We start from the raw sequence: 22,852 nt of genomic DNA, 5'->3' as shown, positions 1-22,852 counted from the left end.
GCATCGCTGAGAAGTCGCGGCTGATCCTGACGGAGACGGTCTGCTCCGTCCGTCGGGTTCAGGCCGCCCCCACCATGGTAGGAATCAGACCTTTATGCTGCTTATTACACTAATATCTTCATGTACAGATGAAATAAAAATGGGTAAATGAAAATAATGCAGATTATGAGGGTATGTCTTTAAGCTGCATGTTGCATGTTTCTTTATATACAGAATATTGAGGCAGCAATCCGAGGGTTTTTTTTTTGTTTAGCAAAAAACACAGATGTGATTAAAAAAGAAACAACATAAAAATAAAGCGTGCACAAAGAGATCTTTGATTGAACACACCAACTCACTGACAAGACGAGGACATCTATCAAAGTCTCTCTTTGTTCATTTCACTTCCAAGGGTGGAGGGGGGGGTCTGGCTCTAACACAAACGCCGCCCAAGAGAGGACGGGTCGTCCACAGAGGACGTGTGCTGCACATAAAACACAATGCGAGCTCTTTGGGAGAATACAGAAGTTTGGCAATGCTTTGAGATGTACTGGCTCATTCATCAACAGTCCCAAACCTTTACGGTTCTGCCTGAACGGCTCCTGGGCAACGGACAACTATTGGAGTCTGATCAGTCGCTCAATCGTTGGACAACAAAAGGGAGGTCACCACCACTGTGATGCTCTGAGGACACAAACATAGAGAAAGACAACGCCACGAACTCACCGAGCGGGTGTTCGCCAGAGAGAGGGACGCTCTTTCAATGTCCGCTACAATCGGAGCAATCAGATGTTTGGATTTGACATCTAAGCTCATCCTCCACTGTACTGGATTCATGCTACAGCAACGCATACAAACAGCAGCGACTTCAAGAGGGACGGGCCCTATTTGGACCAGGCAGACGTTAGGGAAAGGACGAAAGTGTCCGAGAACGTCCATGAATGAATCCGACCTATACAATAACACTAACAACTACTGGCACAATGATTGGACGAAGACTCAACAAGCCAAAAAGCTCAGTTACCGGACTTTAAACATAAAAGGCTAATGGTTCATTTGTTGAGAAACTGCTGGATACTAGAAAATAAACCAGTTCTGGAGAAAGCGGCTACAGATTTTGTTTTAACCAGAGAACAGAGCATGCAGAGATGATACCGTTATGATTGGGAATTCGTCAAGAATTTCTGCTGTTTGCCCAGAGAGGAGATCCATTCACCCAAAAACCGACACTGCAGTCGTGACTAGATTTACCAGCTACAATCTAAATCTAAAATGCTGAATGACATCTTTGAAGGAGCCCTGATCAGAAGCTGGTAGACAGCCGAGAACATCCCCTCACCGAGGAATTCCCATCTATATTTAGGTGTAGGGCCCTGAATACTGGACCCATAGGAAGGCTAACTCGCGTTGTCACAGTAGCTGTGTTACGAATGTGCGCAGAACTATGCTGATATGCTGCCGATCTAAAACAATGCTAATGCAGTATTTCAACAAGTGAATACGTTTGTTCACATGGTAACGCTTGAAAGCAACATGGCAGCCGTGGATGTAAACATTTTTTTCATAATTCAGCAACATCTCCAGGGGGCGACAACATCTTCAAATGACTTTCCTTCTTTGTTTCTTCACAAGGCAGTAGGGACAGTCGCAGATCAACTGACTTGTGATGCGAAAAAAGTGTTTTCATATGTTACGATAATTGTTTTACGAACTCTATGGTTTTGATACGGCCGAAAAAAAACAATTCATCGAAGCGCTAACACGTTGAATCAGAAGATTTGAATTTTTTTCTCAACTCTACGATCTTGCCCCATTTTGCGAATTTCCATTGAGATAAATTTTTTCTTGATCACAACTTGCGCTATTTGGTGGTTAGGGAATACGGGGCTAATGTGAGACAGATATCGGATGCAGATCTTGATAAAGGCCTTTTTCCATGTCCGTGACCAAAATAAAGTTCGGAAACCGGGTCTTTCTTTACTGCGTATGATTTCATGTCGACGGCTCTAAGAGCGATAACCAGTAAGACAGTTGTTATTAATGGACGGAAATACTTATTGGGTTTTGTTTAACACTTTCTAAATGTTCACTTTGTCTTGGTCACGTAGTGATGAGCTCACTATGATGGTTTAGCCCAAAACTTTGTAGACATTCAATACACTGGAGTTCATGAAGGTAAATCGTTGATTAAATATTTTACTTGATTATCAACAAGTCATATCAAAAAAGGATAAAAGAAGCTTAAGTTAACAAAAGGCTTCAGCAAACTATCCTTGGTGGAAACACATCATCAGGAGCAGGACATTCTTTATAAAAGTGTTAACTACGGGACGACCTTTCGATGAAATACTACTGTACTGCACTTTAAGCGTTTTCATGGTCAAATTCTTTAAAGTACCTGATTGGGATTTTGTGTGGGTGCATGTCAAGTGTTACATGTTCAACAATAACCACATTTTATTCAATGCTCAAAACATGCTACTTTATGATTATTTTTTATAATCGAGTTTTAAAAACGTCAACAAGAGGCAATAACCGTGGTTTCAAGATTTTTATAAAGCCTTTTATTACTTTAAATTTCCATTAAGGCAACATTGTAGATCTGTATCTCCCCCAGGCTGTAATATTCAGGATTCTATAGGTCTTCATCTTCACTTTTACCCAAAAAACAGAGGGAAAGTGCCTTAGCTGACCTTTAGCCAAGGCTAACTTCCAGACAATCATCCACCTTATTGATTTGTCACAAAAACCTGAAATCCGTACGTGTGCTTTGCTGGTCCAATCAGGGACGAAAGGAGGCATGGATGGATGGAAGATGAGACCGATGAGAGAAGCAAGAAAAGAAGAGATTAAGAGAAACTAACAAGAGCCTGAGAGAAAGGTTTTATTTACAGCTAAAGTACGGAAACACTGACAGGGGTAATAGAGCTACCATTTTTAGACATCAGCGGAGAGGAGAGGACAGGAAGTGGTGAGGGAACCTACAGCGGGATCATTAGAAGATAGGCTAAGCTAACACAAGACCGACGAGAAGCTGCTTCTAACCCACAGGAGGGACGATCTACACGGACACTGTAAGCACTTTACATATCTACACAGACTAACTACAGACTAAAGAGGCCAAAATAGGCTGGATCAGCTACTAGAAGAACTGAGGCGACACTAGAAGATTCACAGCAGAGTGGGCGATGAGTTTGGAGGCGTTCTATGCTGAGGGGGGGGGACACAAAGCTTCAAGTTCAACTTTAGAGTGGCAGGAGAAAAAAAAATTAAAAGTACTCATCAAAATGGCCTGTAGTCGAGAGTTCTTTGAACCCCAGGTACTCCGAATATCTATCTTTAATAAGACCTCGATGCTCGACTACGGTGACTTCGCCACTTCAGTGCAACTTTTTTTGCATGTGCATTTTTGCAATTCTTGATTTTTGAAAAGATAAAAACTTTTTTGTATCAAACTTGATTTAAAACGTGACCCTCAGATGTAGCCCTCAATGGAAGCAGAAATGCAGGAAAACAAATCATGAGCATCATGGGGTCAGACGGTAACGGGTCCGTTACAGCGGAGCGGCGCATCTCCTGCCATTCGCTTTGATTCAGTGCAATTTACAGTGACTCAATCAACTCGACTCTGTAACCGCCATCATCAATCACCTCGCGTGGATCTCTGACGGGGCGTTGGGTTTTTTTTTTGGTCCTTCTAGACAGAAGAATACCCTTTCACCCCCATTCATGGCCTGCCTCTAAAGCCTTGCATGGCAACAGTTAAATCAGCAACAATTTAGTCGGGCAAAATATGCGGAATACTGAACTTACAGAAAAAGCAGCTGTTTCTAAGGGAAGGTTCAGGCCTTTTAAAGCGTGGTTCTGTTAAAAAGTTACAAACAGCTTCATATCTTACCTGCAGTAGAGAACGTTTAGCATTTTCCATTAGTACAGATCCAGATTAGATGATTTTAGAGGCTGAAGTTAGTGGAAATTCAAGAGGGGCCAAAACCAAGGGGTGCTTGTTTAATTTTAAAAGGATGTTAAAAAGATAAAAACAAAAACTAAACTACATAAACAGGACCCTGAACACACCATCCCTACTGTGAAGCATGGTGGTGGCAGCATCATCATCAGTTTATTTGACTTTTTAGAGTCTATTATCAATTGTCCAACTATGTAGGCAGGGATTTTATAGCTTGTAATGAGGATAAACCTTTAGAGCTTTTCCCATCACAGGAACTGATATTAAAGTAAACCAAAAAATATGGGGGAGGTTAGGAGAAATCAATAAACTAGCACTTTGATCACTGCAAAGTTTCACACAGGAAGGTTGTTAATGATACACTTCCTCCAAACTTTATTTCTGATGTGCAAAAATTCAAAGAAAAAAAAAAAAAACTAGGTTTGGAGATTCTTTTAAATATAACGTTTTGTTTTGGACGCTTAATAAGCTTCCAAAACCCACTAATCTAGACTTTTACTAAAGGAAAACGTGTTTTTAACAGAACCTCAGATCCAAACATCCAGAACCATCCCTTCACTGTTTAAATAGATGACTGTGTGTATCGCTTTAAGAAAAGGGTTCATTTTAGGACAGGTGACCAATCCTGATGATCGCTGACAGCCTCTTAAAGAGACACAATATTAAAATGCTGACTTTGCAAAGATGGGTTAACAGCCCATATAAGGAAAAAAGAAAAAACACAGGTTTTGCTTATGTACACAGCTTCATTAACAATTGTGGGTAAATTTTGATCAATTTCAAGACACTTTTCTCGTGTGACATTTTATGCAAAGATCCCTCAATCCCTTAAACCCTTTGAAAGCACATTGACCGGCAGTTTTCATGATGCGGATACAGTCAACCATTTCAGCAAAACCTGATACATTTCCATGCCTTTACCCCCAGTGGGACGAGCCCTTGAGTTCCTTTTATCTTTTTTGTTCCCATGCGTCACCACACCCCGTCTCCGTGTGCAGAGCTAACAAAAGCCATGATGATAAATGCTCGGTTACCGTTTAGCGCTTCAACAAACTGCTGTACAAGCCCTGGTAGCATTAAAGAGAGGCTGTCGAAGATAAACAAGAGGAAAAAAAAAATACAGATTGAAAATTACAGGAAACAAACTTGAGAAAATGTGCCTCTGCATCTCTCAGTAAAAACAAATGGAGAGTGAGGGGGGGTGGGCTGAGAGGAGCTGGGAGACCTGAAACAACTGCTGCACACACACACACACACACACGCACACACACTTTCTCTTATAAGTGCTCCCAAGTTGCTGTTGCAGGCAGACAGGAACTTGAAGAGGACAAAGTAGCACCAGAATGAAATAAAGCTAAATCTGCAGCTCTCAAAGCATCGATAGTGAGCTGAACTGAGCAGGCTGGGTGCGGTAGGATCACCTCCATCCCCTCTTCTCTGCTCATCCATCTGCACTCTTCGCGTCAGACGTGACACCATAAACGCAGAGAAGCTCCACTCTCACGCATGCAAGCAGTTGTTTCACACAGACACAGCCCCCCCACCCTCCCCCCGTCTACATCTTGTCCTCCGTTTTGGTGTCTGTCGGTTATCTGGATCGTGTCTCCATCCTTTCATCCCTCCCTCCCTCCCTCCCTCCGCTCGGCCGTCCTCCCGTGACTTTTTTCCTCTGTTTGTCACTTTTGGCACTCAGCTTCCTCCTGAATGGATTACATAAACTGCATCTAGATAAGAGAGGGGGAAGAAACCTGAAATTATAAAGACATTCTGAGCATTTTAACTGCGTGTGCAAAAGAGAGGACGTTTTTCCCTTTATCACTTAAGGTATCAAGTTATTGTTGAGAGAAATAGGCTAATAGGGAGCATATGTGTGTGTGTGTGAACCAGAGCATGTGAACGTAGCGGGGCGCCGCGCAATTCCCACTCAGGAGGATTTTTGCTCATTCGCTCCGCCGCTCAAAGTTACACCAGGAAGCTCCGCTCACAATCCACTCAGCGCTTACCTTAATTTACCTGCTGCTCTGGCGAAATCGCTCCACGCTCGCTCAAATTTTCAGGAAAGGCATTTTTTCTTTCATGTAATTATGCCAATCCTCACTCCGGCCTCTAAATTGCAAACCGCTCTGAGCTCCACCATATTCCGCTCACATGCTCTGGTGTGAACTACTGTGCGACTGCGAGGTCAGCTACCTGGGCTCCTGGCATGGGTGCGAAAGGGTTGGTGGGTCTGAGAACAGGCTGGTTGTACATCATTGGCTGTGGAGCCATCACAGGTACCCCTCCCATCTGAGCCATCTGGGGCGGGACCTGAAGAGCCACGGCAAACACAAACCAAGAGAAAGTAGAGGGTTACGGAAACAAGGAAAACTGAAACATGGTGGTGGAAGCATCAAGCTGTGGACAGAGGTTAGAGGCTGGCGTGGAGGTTTCCCTTCCAGCAAGAGGAAACCAAACACAGAGCTGCAGGGGAAGGACTTAGATCAGGGTCTGAGCTGCTCGTTTCCTCTACAATGGCTCTTAATAGAAAACAATGATATAAGGAAGCAGCTAATGCAGTACAATAACAAATACGTTGGAGTTTTTTGTTTTATTTTAAGAATATTTGAATTTATTTGTGCAACAAAAAACTAAAAAGAACCATAAATATGTTTTTAGATCTACTTTTCTAGCCATTAGCTTGGAAATTATGTCTTTTGTCTTTTTATTTCATATAATATCCTATGGAAGAAAACCCAAGCTTCATCCTAATGAAACATTTGATGTTTTTGCTGGTGAAGATTCTCAGTCATCCAGGTCACGGTTATGACAAAAAAGTTTAAAAAACAATCCACTGGACTGGTGGACTCTGGTTTCCAAGTTTAAAGACAAACCGCAGGGTTTCGTCGTACAGTGTGTGTTCACAGCTCATCATGTATGTTCTCACACTGTGCGGCACGACGCTCTGATGCGATCTACCTGCTCACATTGTACGTCCAAAAACCACGTGGGACTCAGCTCCGCAGTGAGGTGGAGCTACTCAGACTCGTCTATCCAGAAGCCAAATGAGTAGAAGAGGAATATGAAGCTCACTAGAGTGAAACGAGCTGCCTTGGCAATTTGTGCAATTTTGTGCTGAAAGCCTTTAAAGGAAAAGGCAACGACATATTTGGACAAAGACATGGCTGAGCATATGTGGCTACTACGGTCTGTCAATTTTACAGAAAGAACTTCATTTCACTCGCCCCCCCTGCCATGCTTTTGTGTTTACATCTAAGAGGAAGAAGAAGAATTCTTGTTTGCTCACGATGGCTGACTAAAAATCAAACGTTTGATTTTCTCCCGACCTCACGATTCCTGATCGGGAGGAGGTCGGTGGCGGTCGTGAGAGGCTGATCGCCCCTTGTTACCCCCCCGTACACTACACGACGCACTATCAGGGTGAAAGTCAGCCCGATCGGAAAGTTCTTGCACAACTGGAAAGTCGGCCTGAAAAGGGCAAAAAATCTCTCAGTGTAAGCCCGGCTTTAGACCAGAGCAAGTTAAAATGGCTCAAAGTCCAGGAAAAACCAGGTCTACAAATTACTGACTTAGAAGAGCTGAATAAAAAGCCACAATAAAACAGTTCATAGTAAAACATGACGTTAAAAGAGGCATCCTCATTACGGTGCATCAGTGCTTTGTCCAAATCTGCCCTAATATAGCCTACTGATCATGCAGGTCAGCTACATATGAGCTCAGGGATCTGAAAGGCGCTTCATTGGGTCATACTCACCATTCCATAGACAGGCACTTGTGGTGTGGTCATGGGGAAAGCCATCGGCGCTGGGGCCTGGAACGAAAAACAGATGATCTCAGGACAAAATAACCAACCAGCTTCACCTCATCTAAATTTAAAATTATTTATGCAACACACATGCAATAAAAAAAAAAACTTTCCACTGGAGTGATTTCAGGTGTACTGTTTGGGGAAAAGGACAAATCATTTAAAGCTCAAGAGTGTGTACATTTAGCAGCACAGCAAGAAGCTAAAGTGCTTAGTGGTTCCCCGCTGTGAGCAATCATTCCCAGCACTTCAAAAGAAGAGGCAGAGAGCCGGGCTTTCCTCCATGCAGAGGGCAAATCAAACCCTCTGCACCTGACCGGCTCCCTATTCCACATATAGACACCTATTGACTGGAAGGAACACCTTTCTGCATCCAAGCTGCTGATTTCTGACTGAAGGTAGCTGCTTTCTGCAGCTGTGTTAGAACAGGTGAAGGTGCATTAAAGCAAAGATCCCAAATCACTGCTGAAAAATCTCTTATTAATATTATAGAAATAAAGAATCTTTCCTCAAAGATCCATAAAGACAGAGTCATTTGCTTGGGAAGATCCCACGATGACACAGCGGGACACCTCCAGCTGGTTTTGATTTTTCTAGCTATACCCGGAGTCTAGAAATGAAAACTGCGATATTTCCATTAAAGCATGTAATTAGCTACGGTGGAAAGTCTTGTTTTGCTTTATTTTACGACGGAAAATGATGGATTACAGTAATTACAGTACTGCTACAGTACGCTTAGGGTTTTATGGGGGGAAAAATAAAACTGCACAAGCATTATCCTTTAATTGCCGTTTTTGCATCAGTTCCTTAATCAATGTTTTAAACCAAGTGCAATTTACTAAAGTTAGGAAATCTTAGTCATAATGTAGAGGATCCCCAAGAAGTCATCTGAGAAGGGATTTTTAAGCAGACTCTAAACATGGGATACATATGAACGGATTTCTCTTATTATTTTTCCAATTATCATTTTAAAAAAACAAAGAATCAGCGCTGCTGTCAGACATTTATGTAATTGGGACTTGCTTTCTAAGATGACTGGAGGATATAGAGAGATGGACCTTTAACACGGACTCTCTAGTTGGTCCAGAGTTAAAGGTATGCTGGAGGATGTTCTTTTTCTGGGTGGATCATCTAAATAAGTGGTTCTCCTAATTGTATGTTTACCTATCCTAAAGCTATCCTATGTGTTCTTCCCAATTTTCACTTGTGGTGATCTGACATGGTGGAAAATTTGCAAATCTTCCTTTAGAAAGTAAGCTAGTATGAGCGATGCAAACAGCAACTTTTGAACAGAGTGTGCATGAGGAGAAATGGGCTTGTGCATATGCTCTGGCACGCGTTTCATAGGTGTTCCGTCTCGGGAGCGGGTACAGTGCATGTGCATTTTTTTTTTTTTGAGGGTCTTCTCAAAAATTTGCAAAATCCTCCACTATACCTTTAAGCTAATATTCCATTACGGTGTGCACACTACAAAAACTATTTAAAAATGATTAAGAGATTCTTAAAATAGCTGCATTCACCCTTAATTTTAGTGGGAAAATAAGATGATCTGCCAATAGAATGACTAAGTTTAGGCTTAAAATTCGATAATCAGATATTATGCACTTTAATTCGATAATGCAACTGTTTTTTTTTCTTATTTTAAATGTAAACTAACTTATCCCATTGATATGTGTCTCACTTACCTACTCAATACAAGAAATAAAATGCAGATATCTTAAGAAAAATTTACTAATTTACATTTCTTTTTTTTTATAAGTGTTTTTTTTTTCTTGAACTGAGCAGAGAAGTGACACATATCACCAATGGAATTAGATAGTTTACATTTAAAATAAGAAAGAAAAACTCCAGTCTTTTATTTCAAGCGCATATTATCTGAATATCTCTTTAAAGTCGTAGGGAAGCGGCTGTTCAAACCGTTGCACTTCAGAATTCTCCTGAGTGGTGCAAGACTTTACACGAGTGAATAAAGTGAATGTGATTGGTGGATTATCAAGGGGGCGGGATTGTTGTGGCGGAAGGTTCACAAACACGTTTGGTTGTGGTCGGTTTGTCGGAAGCATCTTGCTAACCAGTATCTTGCTAACTTAGTGCTAGTAGGTTCCCAATGGGAAATTCCATTGGGACCAATTAGCACTAAATTGGTGACTTAGAAACGACGCTGTCAAGGAAGGCTATGGACAGAGGAAACATGCAAGAGGAGGAGAGTTTAGTGTCGGAGGTCGTGGATGAGTCTCCTCCATCCTACATTTTTTATTTAGAGGAGGAAAGTGGGACGGAGATGTTGTGGAAGAGGACGCCAGGGCGGCAGAAGCTTGGTTTGGTGTAGAAGGCTTACAGCCGTACATGTTTTAGCCCTCGCCTCGCAACGCTGCCAGTTCTGTTAGCTCTACGCCTGCTGAAGACACAGGCGTCCATCCCTGTTAAAACTGGGACATAAAGTAAAATATTCTTATTTCTTCTTTCAACCGTTGCGTATATTAATTTGCGACATATGAATCAAGATGCTATAACCAAAAAATTAGATCGACAGATGTCCGTTGATATATGATTGGCCAAATTTAGGTGCACAGGCTGACGTATAACTAACTGGCCTGCATAAGATAACGAACCCCTCCCCGCCCCCTGAAATTAAGAACAAATACAGACTTTCCTTGAAAAGTTTACTCATTTTAAGATTGTTTTTTTAAATGAAGGATACCTGTTTTAATAGTAGGTAAAAGAGGTGGTAAGGGTAGGTAAAAATGGTGGGTAACCAGAACTGATGAAATGCATCACTGCTACTATGGTAGGGTTTTAAACCAATCTATCAGAGCTTTAAAGGAATTTTTAAAAGGAGGGATAAGCAGACGGAGTGATTCTCTTCTTAGAGATCTAGAGAAAAAAATAGAGTTTTTAGGCCAGGAAAGGTGAAGCTGTGAACAGATCTCAGGAAGCAATCGATCTAATTGATCTGTATACGCTTGTAGCTTTGACCCTGGAGAGCCAATTGTTGATCAAAAACACTGATCAATCCGTCTCAGCTGTAAGAAGATAAAAAAGACCCAATTCAGGCTCTTTGATCAAAGATATTTATCGCCTCCTCAGTAACACCAATGGTTAAGAGTTTACGGTATTTATAGTCGACTTTACAGTCACCTGCAGTTTAATCTCATTAATTCACAGACCGTCTGTCTTTCAGTTTCACAGCTCCTTGTCATCAATCGCTGCTTTTCTTTTCTAAACATGGCAGCATGACGGAGAGAGAGAAAAAATGAGAAGCCTTTTATGCAGAGCTCCAGGTTCTCCCTCCTTCTTGGCGTCCATCTGTCTTCGCACACAGCTGTTGGCCTTCGCTGCGCCTCCCTTCAACTTTATCTGTTGGCGTCGGCCTTCTAACGCTCATTCATTCCCCCTGCCTGCCGAATCATTTGTCTTTCACCTGCCTCATTTTTTTCCACTGCATCCTTTCTGCTGTATTTTGGGCAGTTGGAGGTGAGCTTCCTTTTCTTCTCTGCAGTCAGATTTCCTGCCCACTTAGCCTCCTGCACAGCTAAGCGCTGGTTAAATGAGTGAGACGCCTGCAACTTAAAATGCGAGATGTGTTGCCAGCTGAGACTGCTGCAACTTTCTGTCCTGAATGTCTGATGTAAGTGTCTAATCAGCCGGTTTAATTGCTCCTCTGCTACCTGGGATGTCTTCTAAAATGCTTTCACAACCTATAACAAGTTTTTATGGAAGTCATTTGCCGTTTTTTAACCACATCTGTTAGCGGTAGCACTGCATGTCAGATTGCTCCCAGTTCAGGTCTTTTTTTTTCTCTTCAATCCGTCTTTATTTGGCCTGTTTAGTTAAAAGCAGGCACAATGGAAATACTGCGAATCTCGTCTCACTCTCTTACATTCTTCCAGACATTATTGCAAAAAAAAAAAAAAAAAAAAAAAAAAAAAAAAAAAACAATTTCAGCCCCCTCTATTTTAATCCCCCTTTTGATAAAATCCCATTCAATCGACGGCCTTCAAAAGTTGCCCAATTTTCTGTGAAGACTTTGAAGGATTGTTCCACAACATTAGTGAACAGGAACCACCATGAAGACAGAAGATCCCAGCAGACGGTGCAGGGAGATCATTGCATAAAACATAATACAAGTAACCCTAAACAGGACCCTAAAAATGCCATCCCTACTGTGAAGCATGGTGGTGGCAGCATCATGCTGTGGGAATACAGAGTTTATTTGACTTTTTTCAAGTTTTTTTCAAACTGACCTATGATGCTAATGCAAGTGTTAAGTTTACTACATTTTACTACCCGTATAATATTATTACTACCTATGGATGGGAATCGAAAACCGGTTCCTGTACAGAACCAGTTCTGTGGGTTCCAATTCCATGGCACCGTTTGGCAGCTTGCTTAACGATTCCAGGCAGCACCAGAGCCTAGCACTCTGGGCAGCACGACTTACGTCACGTTTTTAACGCAAGTTATGCACATGGCATTCAGTAAGCAAGTAAGACGTGACCAGGCGGAAGTCTAGATAAGCAAAAGAAAAGTGGTCAAAGCGATCTAAAGTTTGGCTCCATTTTAAGGAAGAGAAAGATGGCAACAAGGCACTTTGCAATCATTGTAAAGTGGCGATTACATCCACGGGAAGAAATCCATCCGGCATGCAGAAACACCTGCGCACGCAACATGGCATACATTTCAACGAATGCAGTGTTTTTGATAATTCTGGACAGATTCTAAAGTTACGACCAGCATGGAAGGCAACTCTGGTGGTAAGTAGCTAGTTTTATTTCACTGGCTGTGCTTAATGTGGCTCCTAGTAAATCATATGCCATTTCTGGAAATAAACCAGTTTCCTGCCTCTCTTTGGGGTTATTAAGGGAGTGTGTCTTTCTCGTTAATCCAACCCTTCATTGCTAGCATGTTTAATTAAAACTACTGGTAGTTGGAAGTCTCACGATTCTAGCTATTGCAATGGATGTAACGAAACATGCTACGAAGTTGCTCTGCAGTTCAGGGAGCGAGAGAAAGGTGACGATCGTCTATTTAAATCAGGGAGAGATTAGTTTATTTCTCGAAATTGTACAGCTATGCTTTTTCATTAAACGGATGCCTTCTCCATTAGATCTAGATGACTGTGAGGAGACGGGTAGCCTGGCTGGTTCAGAGGCTGGCAGCTCCTGGTCACTGCCTTCTGTTTTTGCAGAGGCAGGCAGAAATAGAATGTCCCAGGCTAAGGTAGACGAATGTCACCGTGCACCTACCAAGTTCATTGTTTCACAGAATCGATAAGAGAATCGGAATTGTGAAAATCTAATAAATTCCCAACCCTATTACTACCAATACAAAATAAGCATTGGTCCTGACTAAGGCCACCTCACGGTTAGAGAACCTTTGGTCATTTTCTCGCCGTCATTTGTTAACGCTGCTCATGGTAACACTTATAGCTAAACATTCTCCATGATCTTCTTCAGTCGGTCTTTCAATGCTGGGTCATCAAATGCTAGAAATGTTCAAAGTAAAGAATTAAACAGGGCTTCAAACTCATTATTTTGTAGAAACTCTACAAATTCAGATGTGCTGAGGTAATGTAATCTTTTCATGCATTTTTAACAACATTTAGCTCTATGCGTTAGTCTGAATTATTTCTGCATTAATTACACATCATTTAAAAAGGAACAACTTACTAACTCTGAGGTAGAACTTTAACATAAGCTCCCATTGGCTGATGAGATGATAGTGAGATTGCTGTTATATTAAAGAGGAGTTTTTAATGTAGTAACACAGTAGATGGAATATTTACACTTAAAAATTGTAATATCTATATAGAAGCCTGATTGTTGATGTTATACTAACAGGTATTATTAAGACTAATTAATATATAAATAAAAAAACTACATTTGATTATAGAAATATTATTAATCTTAAGTTCAATTTACAGAATAAAACTGTAGCCGACATTAAAAACTATGATAGCAATGTTGCTCTAACAAATGTATCACATGTACTTAAATGGATTTTTCTATTTAACTTAATAGTCAGAGTTAATAAACATAAATGGTTGTAAGGCAATGTTTTCCTCTAATTATTGCACCTTAACCTATCAGTGTTGCAGTAACCCAAAGTTGTGAAAATTTACATTTTCCTATAATGAGAGACAAAACGATCCTCATTTCGACACATTTTCATACAGGTTTTATAGATAAATAAATACACTTAAAAAAAAAATCAGAATATATTAAAAGGGTGACAAAAATAATGAATATCAAGTAAAATTCTGTTTGATACCTTTTACTACGTTTAAATTGCCTTAATTTGGGTTCATTAAATTTACCACCTTTTACCACCGCGTAGAAACCCTGAAATCAAACAGCCAAAGCAATGAGCTGAGAGAATTACATAGGATACATTTCCAAACGGACTAGAAGCAATAAGGGCTGATAGCTAGTTATGCTATGCCTCAATAAAACACAGCAGTCCTGGTTGTCCTACCAGGAAAGTCTGGTTTTTCCTGAGATGGATCTTTCTCTACAGACCTCAGAGTGCGGCAGAAGTTGTCCTTCCAGCAGGATCATCAACCATCATCATACAACCAGAGCTATAGCGACTCGAGGCTAACAATATACCCTTAAACTTTATATTTAAAAAAAATAATCCCACTTAAATACATTGAAGTTTGTGGTTTTGACATGAGATATTTCTGCATTTCTCTAGACTTTCTAAAATGCTTTAAAGCTGTTCTTAGAAATTTGGAATTAAATGAAAGCCAAAGCAAAATGTTAACAACGTCTGATTAAATAGACACAGACTAAAACAAGAGCTGTAGAATAGTTAGAGCTTTCACAATTATAGCGCACGCTGTCAGCTTCTACGGCTCAGATATGAGAGAGTTATTTGTAGAAAAAGCAGAGTCAAACTCTTCAACAAGTGTCTCCAGGGACAGAAGAGCAACAGGAGGCGAGGAGGGGGAAAGATGAAGTGGAAGATAAGCAGACATTTCTGAGAGGCTCGTTGGGACTTGTCATAATAAACAGAGATAAGTACTTACATAACTAGTATAGAACATTCCATTCTGCATCGGGACGCAACGGGGAAGAGGGACAAGGGACGGAGAGGGACAGAGAGGAGGAGGGGAAGAGGTCAAAACCAGGAGAAGTGTAAGAGAAGTAAAAATAGAAAGATGAGATGATTGAGCGGGAGAAGGAGGTGGAAAAGTGAAACAAAGAGAGAAACATTAACCGAAAAAGGTGGCGAGGACGGCAAACAGAAACCAGGGGGAAAAATAAAGATGAGTTTGCACAGAAGACGAAGAAAAGAACGGGTTGCAATGGCGATGGACAGATGTGGCGAAAACAGGACGATGGAAAGCCGTGAAAGCAGAACGAGGGGGAACACGGGAAGGAAGGACGAGTGGATGACGGTGCAAAAACATCAGGAAGGAGAGATTAGATGGGATGACAGCGAGGTCAGGGAGGAAGAAGGGAGTCAGGAAAAAGAAACGGAGGATCAACAGGAGAGGAAAGTGGAAGAAAGAGAAGAAGACAGGGGTTAGTGACAGGTTTGTCCTCGTCAGCCAGAAACTGCAGAGCAGAGACCAGGAGGACAATCAGGAGCTGCTACGATCAGCAAACATCATGCACACGCAGCTCTATACTGTATAGAGATAATAAAACACACCAGCACTCTGACATGCATCAGCAGAACAAAAACAAACAAAAAGAAAGGAAATCAGCAATCCTTTTGCTCAACGCAACAGTTTCTAATCCACTTCACATCCTGCTAAGGTGTCTGCAAGTTTCCATCTGCTGTGGTCCCTTTTAAAAAGTTCAAATGAAACATTTCAACCCAATCATTTGCCTCTGAAGGAAACTAAAAGTCGGCAGTTTTTAGGAAGCTGCACATGGAGTCACGGAGGCCGGTTTTTTTTCCTGTCAAACCTTTGTGCGCTAAGCTAACCAGCAGCTGGCTGCAGGCCCAGAAACAGTATTTCTCACATCATTTTGTAAAACAGGAAAAAAATGTTATTCGATTTGTTAAGACGAGAGCCAAAAACCAATAAAGAACTAAACAGCTGCTTGTAGGCAGATTTTATTACCTTCAGACAAAACCGAGGAAGCAATATCAACAAATTTACATTTACTTGGCAAATGTGGGCAGGAGACGCAGTGGAATAGAGCATCTGATGTCTGGTTAGCCCATTCTATCGAACTTTTAACTCCTACAGATAATTAAGCAGTGAAATTAGTGTACAATGCTCAATCAGCGTCGGAAATCTGAACTAAAGCTTTTAGCCTCTTTATGCAGAGAGGTGTAACCTCCTTTACCCACAAAGGGAAGCGCTTAGTGACTGGTGAGTGTTTCTGGGGGGACCTGCAATGCTTCAGCCCTCTAAATTTAAGATCATTTCACGCCTTGTGCAAAAAACCATCTACATCCTTTTCCTGCTTTTTGTACTAAAATGCTGAAGGTACAGACAAAGCTAAGGTTTAAGGGTTGTTAGTTTAGCTGCAGCTACGGTTTCTAACTTAATTCTCAAGTGACGTAAGTAAAGATGTTTTCAGCTGTATAAATGGGTAAATCTAATACCAAATCTCTCTCCTTTTGCTCTCTGAACAAACAGAGATGCCTCTAAATGAGAACAGCTCTGGAGATGCGCTTTATTTTCCCCATGAAAACACAGCTGATGTGAGCAAAGAACAGGTGAGGAAGGAAAGATGTAAATAAACTCGGCAAAGCCCAGATGGAAAACTAACAACTGGGTTGTGATGTGGGAATTATTTTAACATCTTTATGCGGTGAACTGTGAGCAGAAGTGAACCTCTGTACCTCTGCTCACTACTGATGGTAACGTAACTAAGATTATCCATAATATCTACATTTGAAAACAAACTTGGTAAAAATCTTTCAAATAAACATCCCTGAGCAAAAAGAAGTTCTTCCAATTCACCTGAATTAGCTTAAAGGAGGAAGACGCTCTGTATACAGTTATAAAACACGCTGCTTAAACCAACATATGGGTAGAAGTTTAACTTTATTTATTTAAGCTGATGCAACGCCTCCACTTTGCGACGGAATCAGCTCACAGTTACATTAGTTTTAAAAATCCTAAACTGTTAATGTCCGGTTACAAACAGAAAGTGGGCAGAAAAGGATTTCTGATGAGATTTCGCCTTAAAATAAAGCCAAAATAAATATCGCAGGCTTTAAAGTCGCACAAAAGCGGTTTTCCAACCGTTGCATTTCAGAATTCTCCTGAGTGGTGCACGACTTTACGCGAGTGAATGAAGTGAATGTGATTGGACGTTTATCAAGGGGGCGGGATTGTTGTGGCGGAAGGTTCGCAAGCACATTTGGTTCTGGCCGTTTTCTCCGAAGCATCTTGCTAACCAGTTAGCAACTTAGTGCTAGTAGATTCCCAATGGGAAATTCCATTGGGACCAAGTAGCACTAAATTGGTGACTTAGAAACGACACTGTCAAAGAACGCTATGGACAGAGGAAACATGCAAGAGGAGGAGAGTTTAGTGTCGGAGGTCGTGGATGAGTCTCCTCCGTCAGGCATTTTTTTATTTAGAGGAGGAAAGCGGGGACGAAGCTGTTGTGGAAGAGGACGCCATGGCGGTAGAAGCTTGGTTTGGTGTAGAAGGCTTCCAGCCGTACATGTTTGACCCCTTGCCTCGCAACGCTGCCAGTTCTGTTAGCTTTACGCCTGCTGAAGACACAGACGTCCATCCCCGTGAACACTGGGACGGAACCCAATGGGAAAAGAAATTATTCTTATTTCTTATTTTTGCGTATATTAGCTGCGACATACGAATCAAGATGCTATGACTGAAAAATTTGATTGACAGATGACTGTTGATATATAATTGGCTGAATTTAGGTGCACAGGCTGATGTATAACTAACTGGCCTGCATAAAATAATGGAAAAAAAACTACAGATTTAAGACAGGATTTTTTTTAAAACAGAAATTTTCAACATTTGGACAAACAACCAGAAAATATAGTCTGATAAAGCGTACATTTATATAGATGTTTAAGCCAGAATGATTTGTTATTAAAATATTATTTCCCTAGAACTTGGAGAACTTGAAGACACCTTGATAGATCCTTCAGATAATGCGTCTACACTGTGGTTATCACGCCGCCCACCGAGGATGCTCAGCAGTTCTTACCACATGTTGCACAGGCATAGGCTGTGGAGCCATGGGAGCGGGGCCCCACTGTGTGGTCGACATGGTCTTATTTTGCCAGTTTTGGCCACCGGTCAGCTTCTTCTCCCCAGGCTGGTTCCATTGCATCTCTGGCCTGTTGAAGTACAAACAAAACACCGCAAAAACAAAAGTAATACATATAATACCTGAAGGAAAAACAAAGGTTTTCTAGTATTTCTTAGTCCAACAAGTGAAGAGACTTACTTCTTGGTCGCACTTCCTCCAAATTGCAGATCTGAGGAAGGAGTAGAAACAGAGAACATAATCAGGTGGAAAAAAGTGGTGAAGAATGCAGATAAGTTATGAAAAAGAAAAATCTTCTGGACTTGTTTTTAACAGGAACTCTGTGCAGTGCTTTATAAATATTCAAGACCTGGTGTTGAATCTGTAAAGTTATATAACTGTTCCAGCTGCTGCACAGATATTCCAACTCTGTTTCTCCCTTTGTTAACTAGCTTGTGTGTGTCAGCACTCACTGCCCACAAGGTTGGCCAGAGAAGAGTCGAGGTCATTGGCTAGCAGCTTTCCTCCAGGATGAATGGCCATTTGAGGAGGGGGAGGTGGTGCGGTGTGCGCGGTGACTGTGGGCTTTAACAGGTCTCCGAGAGCATCAAAACCTGGAGGAGAAATCAGTTTGTTCATGTGGATGAGTTGGGGAGGAATAGCTGCACTTAAAATCTGAAAAACTAAGGAAAAAAAAACTTGTTAAGAGATGAATGTGTGGAAGCAGAGACATGAATAGAAAGAGCAATGCAAGAGCAAAGATGTTTGTAATTCCATTCAGTGCAAGGAAAAAGGCTTCTGTGCAAAACGGCAAACTGCTGTTCGGTTACAGCATAGAAACTGTAATAAAGCCCTGAAGGCTTGTCAAACTTTTGGGATTCTGAAAAATGTCAGGCAATAAGATGTTTATTTCACTGTCTAAAGCATCAGGACAACATTTCCAGCAGCTAGGCTGCGTTAATGTAAGCTCCACGGGATGGTAAGCCTGATAACGCAAGCAGGAGCCGAGAAATTCAATAGTCTGAAATATTTTAGGATACAAGTACCATTTCTAAACTAAGAATAATCCTGGGCTTTATTGTATTAGAAGAGGTCACACGTCCTGCCTCATTGTGCAAGACAATGGTGCTAAATATCGTCCTATGGCGTCCCATTACAGCAATAACTACCGTGTAAGATGTCCATTACAGATAACTATAATTTACTTCCCCTAAATTCAAAGGAACATTCCTTCTACCATCGGTAGAACAATTCATGATGTTGTTTGTTCTAAATAAGCCATTCAGATATATAGCAGTACAAATGATTTACACGGAAAAAGAAAAAAATTCAAGTTTTGTTGGTATGAAAGCTGTTGATAGCCTCAAAGCACTTGGTGAGTGCTGAGTGTTTCTGAGGGAATTAACATAAAGTAAAGGTAAGGACTGAAAGGGTGTTGTTTAAACTTATTTGACAATTGTAGTGTTGTATTAAACCTTATTGCATAAATATGTCAGAAGAAAAAGTTCACCGATTCACAGCCAGCTGACAGACTTGCTTTCAAAGTTGTTTCTACATGTGTATATATACATATGCTATATACCCATTTCATGGAGGAAAAATTAAAGAAGTGTTTACCTGACACTGTAGATATATAACCTTATGTTTTAAAAACCAAAGTCTGCATTGCTCCGTGATCCTTGCTTAATTCCTCTTTTGTCTTTGCTCGCCAAATTTTTGCCAAAATCTGAAGCAGCAAATATATTCAAGCTAGGAAGTTAATTAAAGCAATGCAAAGAACTTACATTAAGTTGTACCGTAGTACTGTATAAACCTCAATCGTACGACTCTACTTTATATTTACAAATGATGTACAAATAATAGGGTTAGGGTTAACAGTCTTCAGCTTTGGTAAACATTGCAGTTTACAGCAAAAATAGGAACAAACTGAATGTTACGGTGTGTTATATTTTAAAAGAAATGTACAACTTCGGAGTAGGAATAATGAAATGGAAAGTTGAAATTCCAAGTACCATAGAAGACTTCCTCATCCATGATGGCTACCTCCTGCATTTAAAGGAGTAAAACGCTTCTACTTTAACTTTTTTGTAGTTTCTTATTTACATGACACTTAGGCAGTCTTATGTGTACTGGTAGCTATTTATAAGAAGTTAGGTATCAATGCTTTTTATGGGCATAAAATGCTGGTATCGGTATCGGCGAGTACAAGCAAATAGGGCACCGATACCATTTTGAGAGCCAAAAGTTTATTCAACTATTATCACCCATTCCAGGTAGGCAATAAAAAGTTATACTGGATTCACAGAGGTAGGCAGCAGCTTGACAGAGCCATGATGGCAATTATTTTACATCCAAGTAGTGTGCAGTTCTTCATATATACACACACATCAATTTCAGACAGATAGTACCGGTCAATATTGCACAGTCAGGTATCGTGGCCAAAAAATAACATTGGTGCAACACTAGCATAAAGTACCACATGAGCCAGTGTTTCCGTCATTGTGATGGTAACGTTAACCGTAGGGGCCACATGCAAACAATGGGGAATACAAACAGCAAAAGGCAGGAAACTAGAATGCTCACACCACTCAGACTTCCAAGTTTCCATTAAAATTTAACGCTCCTTTACTCTTCCTCTCACATAGCGGCTTTAATCCCTGACTTGGTAGCTTAAAACAGTTCATCAAGGTGACTCATTTATCTGAAGCTAGCTGTCATGTACAGAATGATGAGTTTTGAATGAATCTGGGTGTGGCTGGTTGAGCGTGTATGGATTTTTTTTATTCATTTCTTTTTAAGTTCATTGCCTGTAGGTACAAATTAGTCTGCTGATGAAGATGAAGATTCTCAGTCATCCAGGTCATAGTCATTCCATAAAAGTTAAAATAAAATCCACTGGACTTGGTTTCCCAGATTTGAAGACATTTCCCCACCTCTACAGGAAGCTTTCTCAATTCAAATGTCTGGATCTGCAGTGAGTTTGAGTCTTTATATAGACAAGGCCTTGTATTGCTTAGAAACATGCAAATGGAAACCAATGAGTGGGTCGTTTGGTTCCATTGTTAGCCTGTAATATCTGAGACCTGTCTATGATTCTGAAGGTCGGTGGTTAAAGGGGGGTGTGGTGATATCTGGAAGGGATCATCTCTATAACTGAATTGTACATTTTTCGGAAGCTGGAATCCGAATCCACCAGCTCTGTTTAAAGTTAGTGTAGGCTTAGGAGTCAGCAGTCGTAGCTCTGTTGTCAGCAGTCCTTCAGCTAATGGGTTGTTACTAATTTGCTGCTAAAACAAACCTAGAGCTGAGAGCTTTTGGTTATGAGGATGCAAAGAAGAGTGTGCGACTAGCAAAATAAGAATTCAACCAATGGTGCAAAGGGTTTTTTTTTTAAATAATACCAGGGGACTGGAAGAAAGCAAAAAGAAAACAATTGTTAATAAATGGACAGTGTCTACTTAAAGGGGAGGAGGAGGAGAATCACAGACAGGAAAACTGATGGAAAAAAAAGAAAGAGGGAGGAATAATATTTAGTTAGGAAGCAGTGTGTAGGTTTGACAGTGCTGCTGACACAAGAGGTTCGAAAAAAGACTTTCACTGCTGGCTTAGCAGATGAGAAAACGAGGGAGGGGGGGTGTGGAGTCTGAAGAAAAATTAAAGACAGCAAGAAGAAATTCAAAGAGATGAAGCAACAAAAAAAAAGCACAGAATGCCACAAGTAAGGGAGGGAAAAAGCCAGGCATGAGAAATGAAATCACCATTTTCCCTCCTAAATTTAATTTCTCTTCTATAGTTGACAGCGTAATAAAATACTAACAGTATGGAGGTTTCTACTCTCTTTTGTCTTATTTTTTAAACCGTGGTGTTATTGAAGCTTTGAGAATTAAACAGAGCTATTGAATTGAGGAAAAAAAAACACTCAGTACCTCACACACTTACAGGGCAGCGAAAAGAAGGAGGTAAGCTGGATGGGTGGAGGAGGATGAGAGGGAAACGTATTGAACTGGGGGGATAAATGATATCAGTGCCGTCTTAGGTGCTTCAGCACCACACAGACTTTCAATATAGGTTCAAGATCAAAGGGAAGAAAGGAAGGAAGCAAATCTCTTCATAAAGTTCATTGGGAAACCCATTATTGCCAACAGATGTAAACTGATATTTAATAAAGCAGCATTATCTAAACCTCTAACAGGAGAACCAACCATCTCTAGCATCGCAGTATTTAAGAGTGTCTATTACATTTATTAAGATATGGTGGATATATATATATATATGACACCTGTTGTGAAGGTTCAAACAGGAATAATAAAAGGTTTTTATCAGAGGCTCCAGCCCTGATGGATTTATTTATTTTTCACAGAGATCTTACATTCGATTTTTTTACCTCACAGCTCAGCTAAGTCCCATAGGCCACTGCTGATTTTTTTTCAGGGGGCAAAGTTTCTCAAATTGATTGAAAGGGATATTTTATTTAATACAAGCTTTAAAATAAGTCTGATCCAAGGGTTTTATGGGTTTTATTTAAAGGGTACACATTCAAACAGGCCAGCTGACAGCTGAATATTAATATTTACCTTTATTAGACGTGTCTAATATTGTACTCCACATCCTTCGCTCTCATCTCCATTCTTTTTGCTCCCACCTACATATTTTGGATTTTTTGTTTAGTTTTTAGAGGATATTCCTGCCTCAGAAACAAAGACGCTCATCTAAAAATGTGATTGCATATGAGTGGGTAAGATATATGCATTTTTTTGAGGTAGCAAATATCTTGCGGCAAAACATTTATCAGCGTTTAAGGCTCTACAGCAGAGGTCACGGATAAGCGGACCACCCACCTGCTGGCTAATCCTGACCCGACCTGATTTAAAACATTTATAAATAACCGCACGTTGTCCGATGACA

At 40.7% G+C, this 22,852-nt stretch overlaps 1 protein-coding gene across 1 annotated transcript in view; it reads right to left on the bottom strand.

Moving 5' to 3' along the window:
- Positions 1-237: 237 nt before the first annotated feature.
- si:ch211-200p22.4 (phosphatidylinositol-binding clathrin assembly protein) overlaps positions 238-22,852 on the bottom strand; it is a 143,028-nt gene continuing 120,413 nt past the window's right edge. Inside the window, exons 15-21 of the mRNA XM_038302106.1 lie at positions 18,421-18,561; positions 18,149-18,179; positions 17,906-18,038; positions 14,779-14,802; positions 7,698-7,754; positions 6,137-6,253; positions 238-5,670 (exon numbers count right to left, since the gene is read on the bottom strand). Of these exons, the coding sequence (XP_038158034.1) occupies positions 5,656-5,670; positions 6,137-6,253; positions 7,698-7,754; positions 14,779-14,802; positions 17,906-18,038; positions 18,149-18,179; positions 18,421-18,561 (518 nt within the window). The 3' untranslated portion in view covers positions 238-5,655. The remainder of the gene's footprint in view (positions 5,671-6,136; positions 6,254-7,697; positions 7,755-14,778; positions 14,803-17,905; positions 18,039-18,148; positions 18,180-18,420; positions 18,562-22,852) is intronic.

This window comes from Cyprinodon tularosa, unplaced genomic scaffold, assembly GCF_016077235.1.
Source record: "Cyprinodon tularosa strain WSP-4 unplaced genomic scaffold, ASM1607723v1 ctg482, whole genome shotgun sequence".
Lineage (NCBI taxonomy): Eukaryota > Metazoa > Chordata > Actinopteri > Cyprinodontiformes > Cyprinodontidae > Cyprinodon > Cyprinodon tularosa.
Note: the sequence above shows the minus strand (reverse complement) of the source record. Positions and strands in the feature narration are given on the sequence as shown.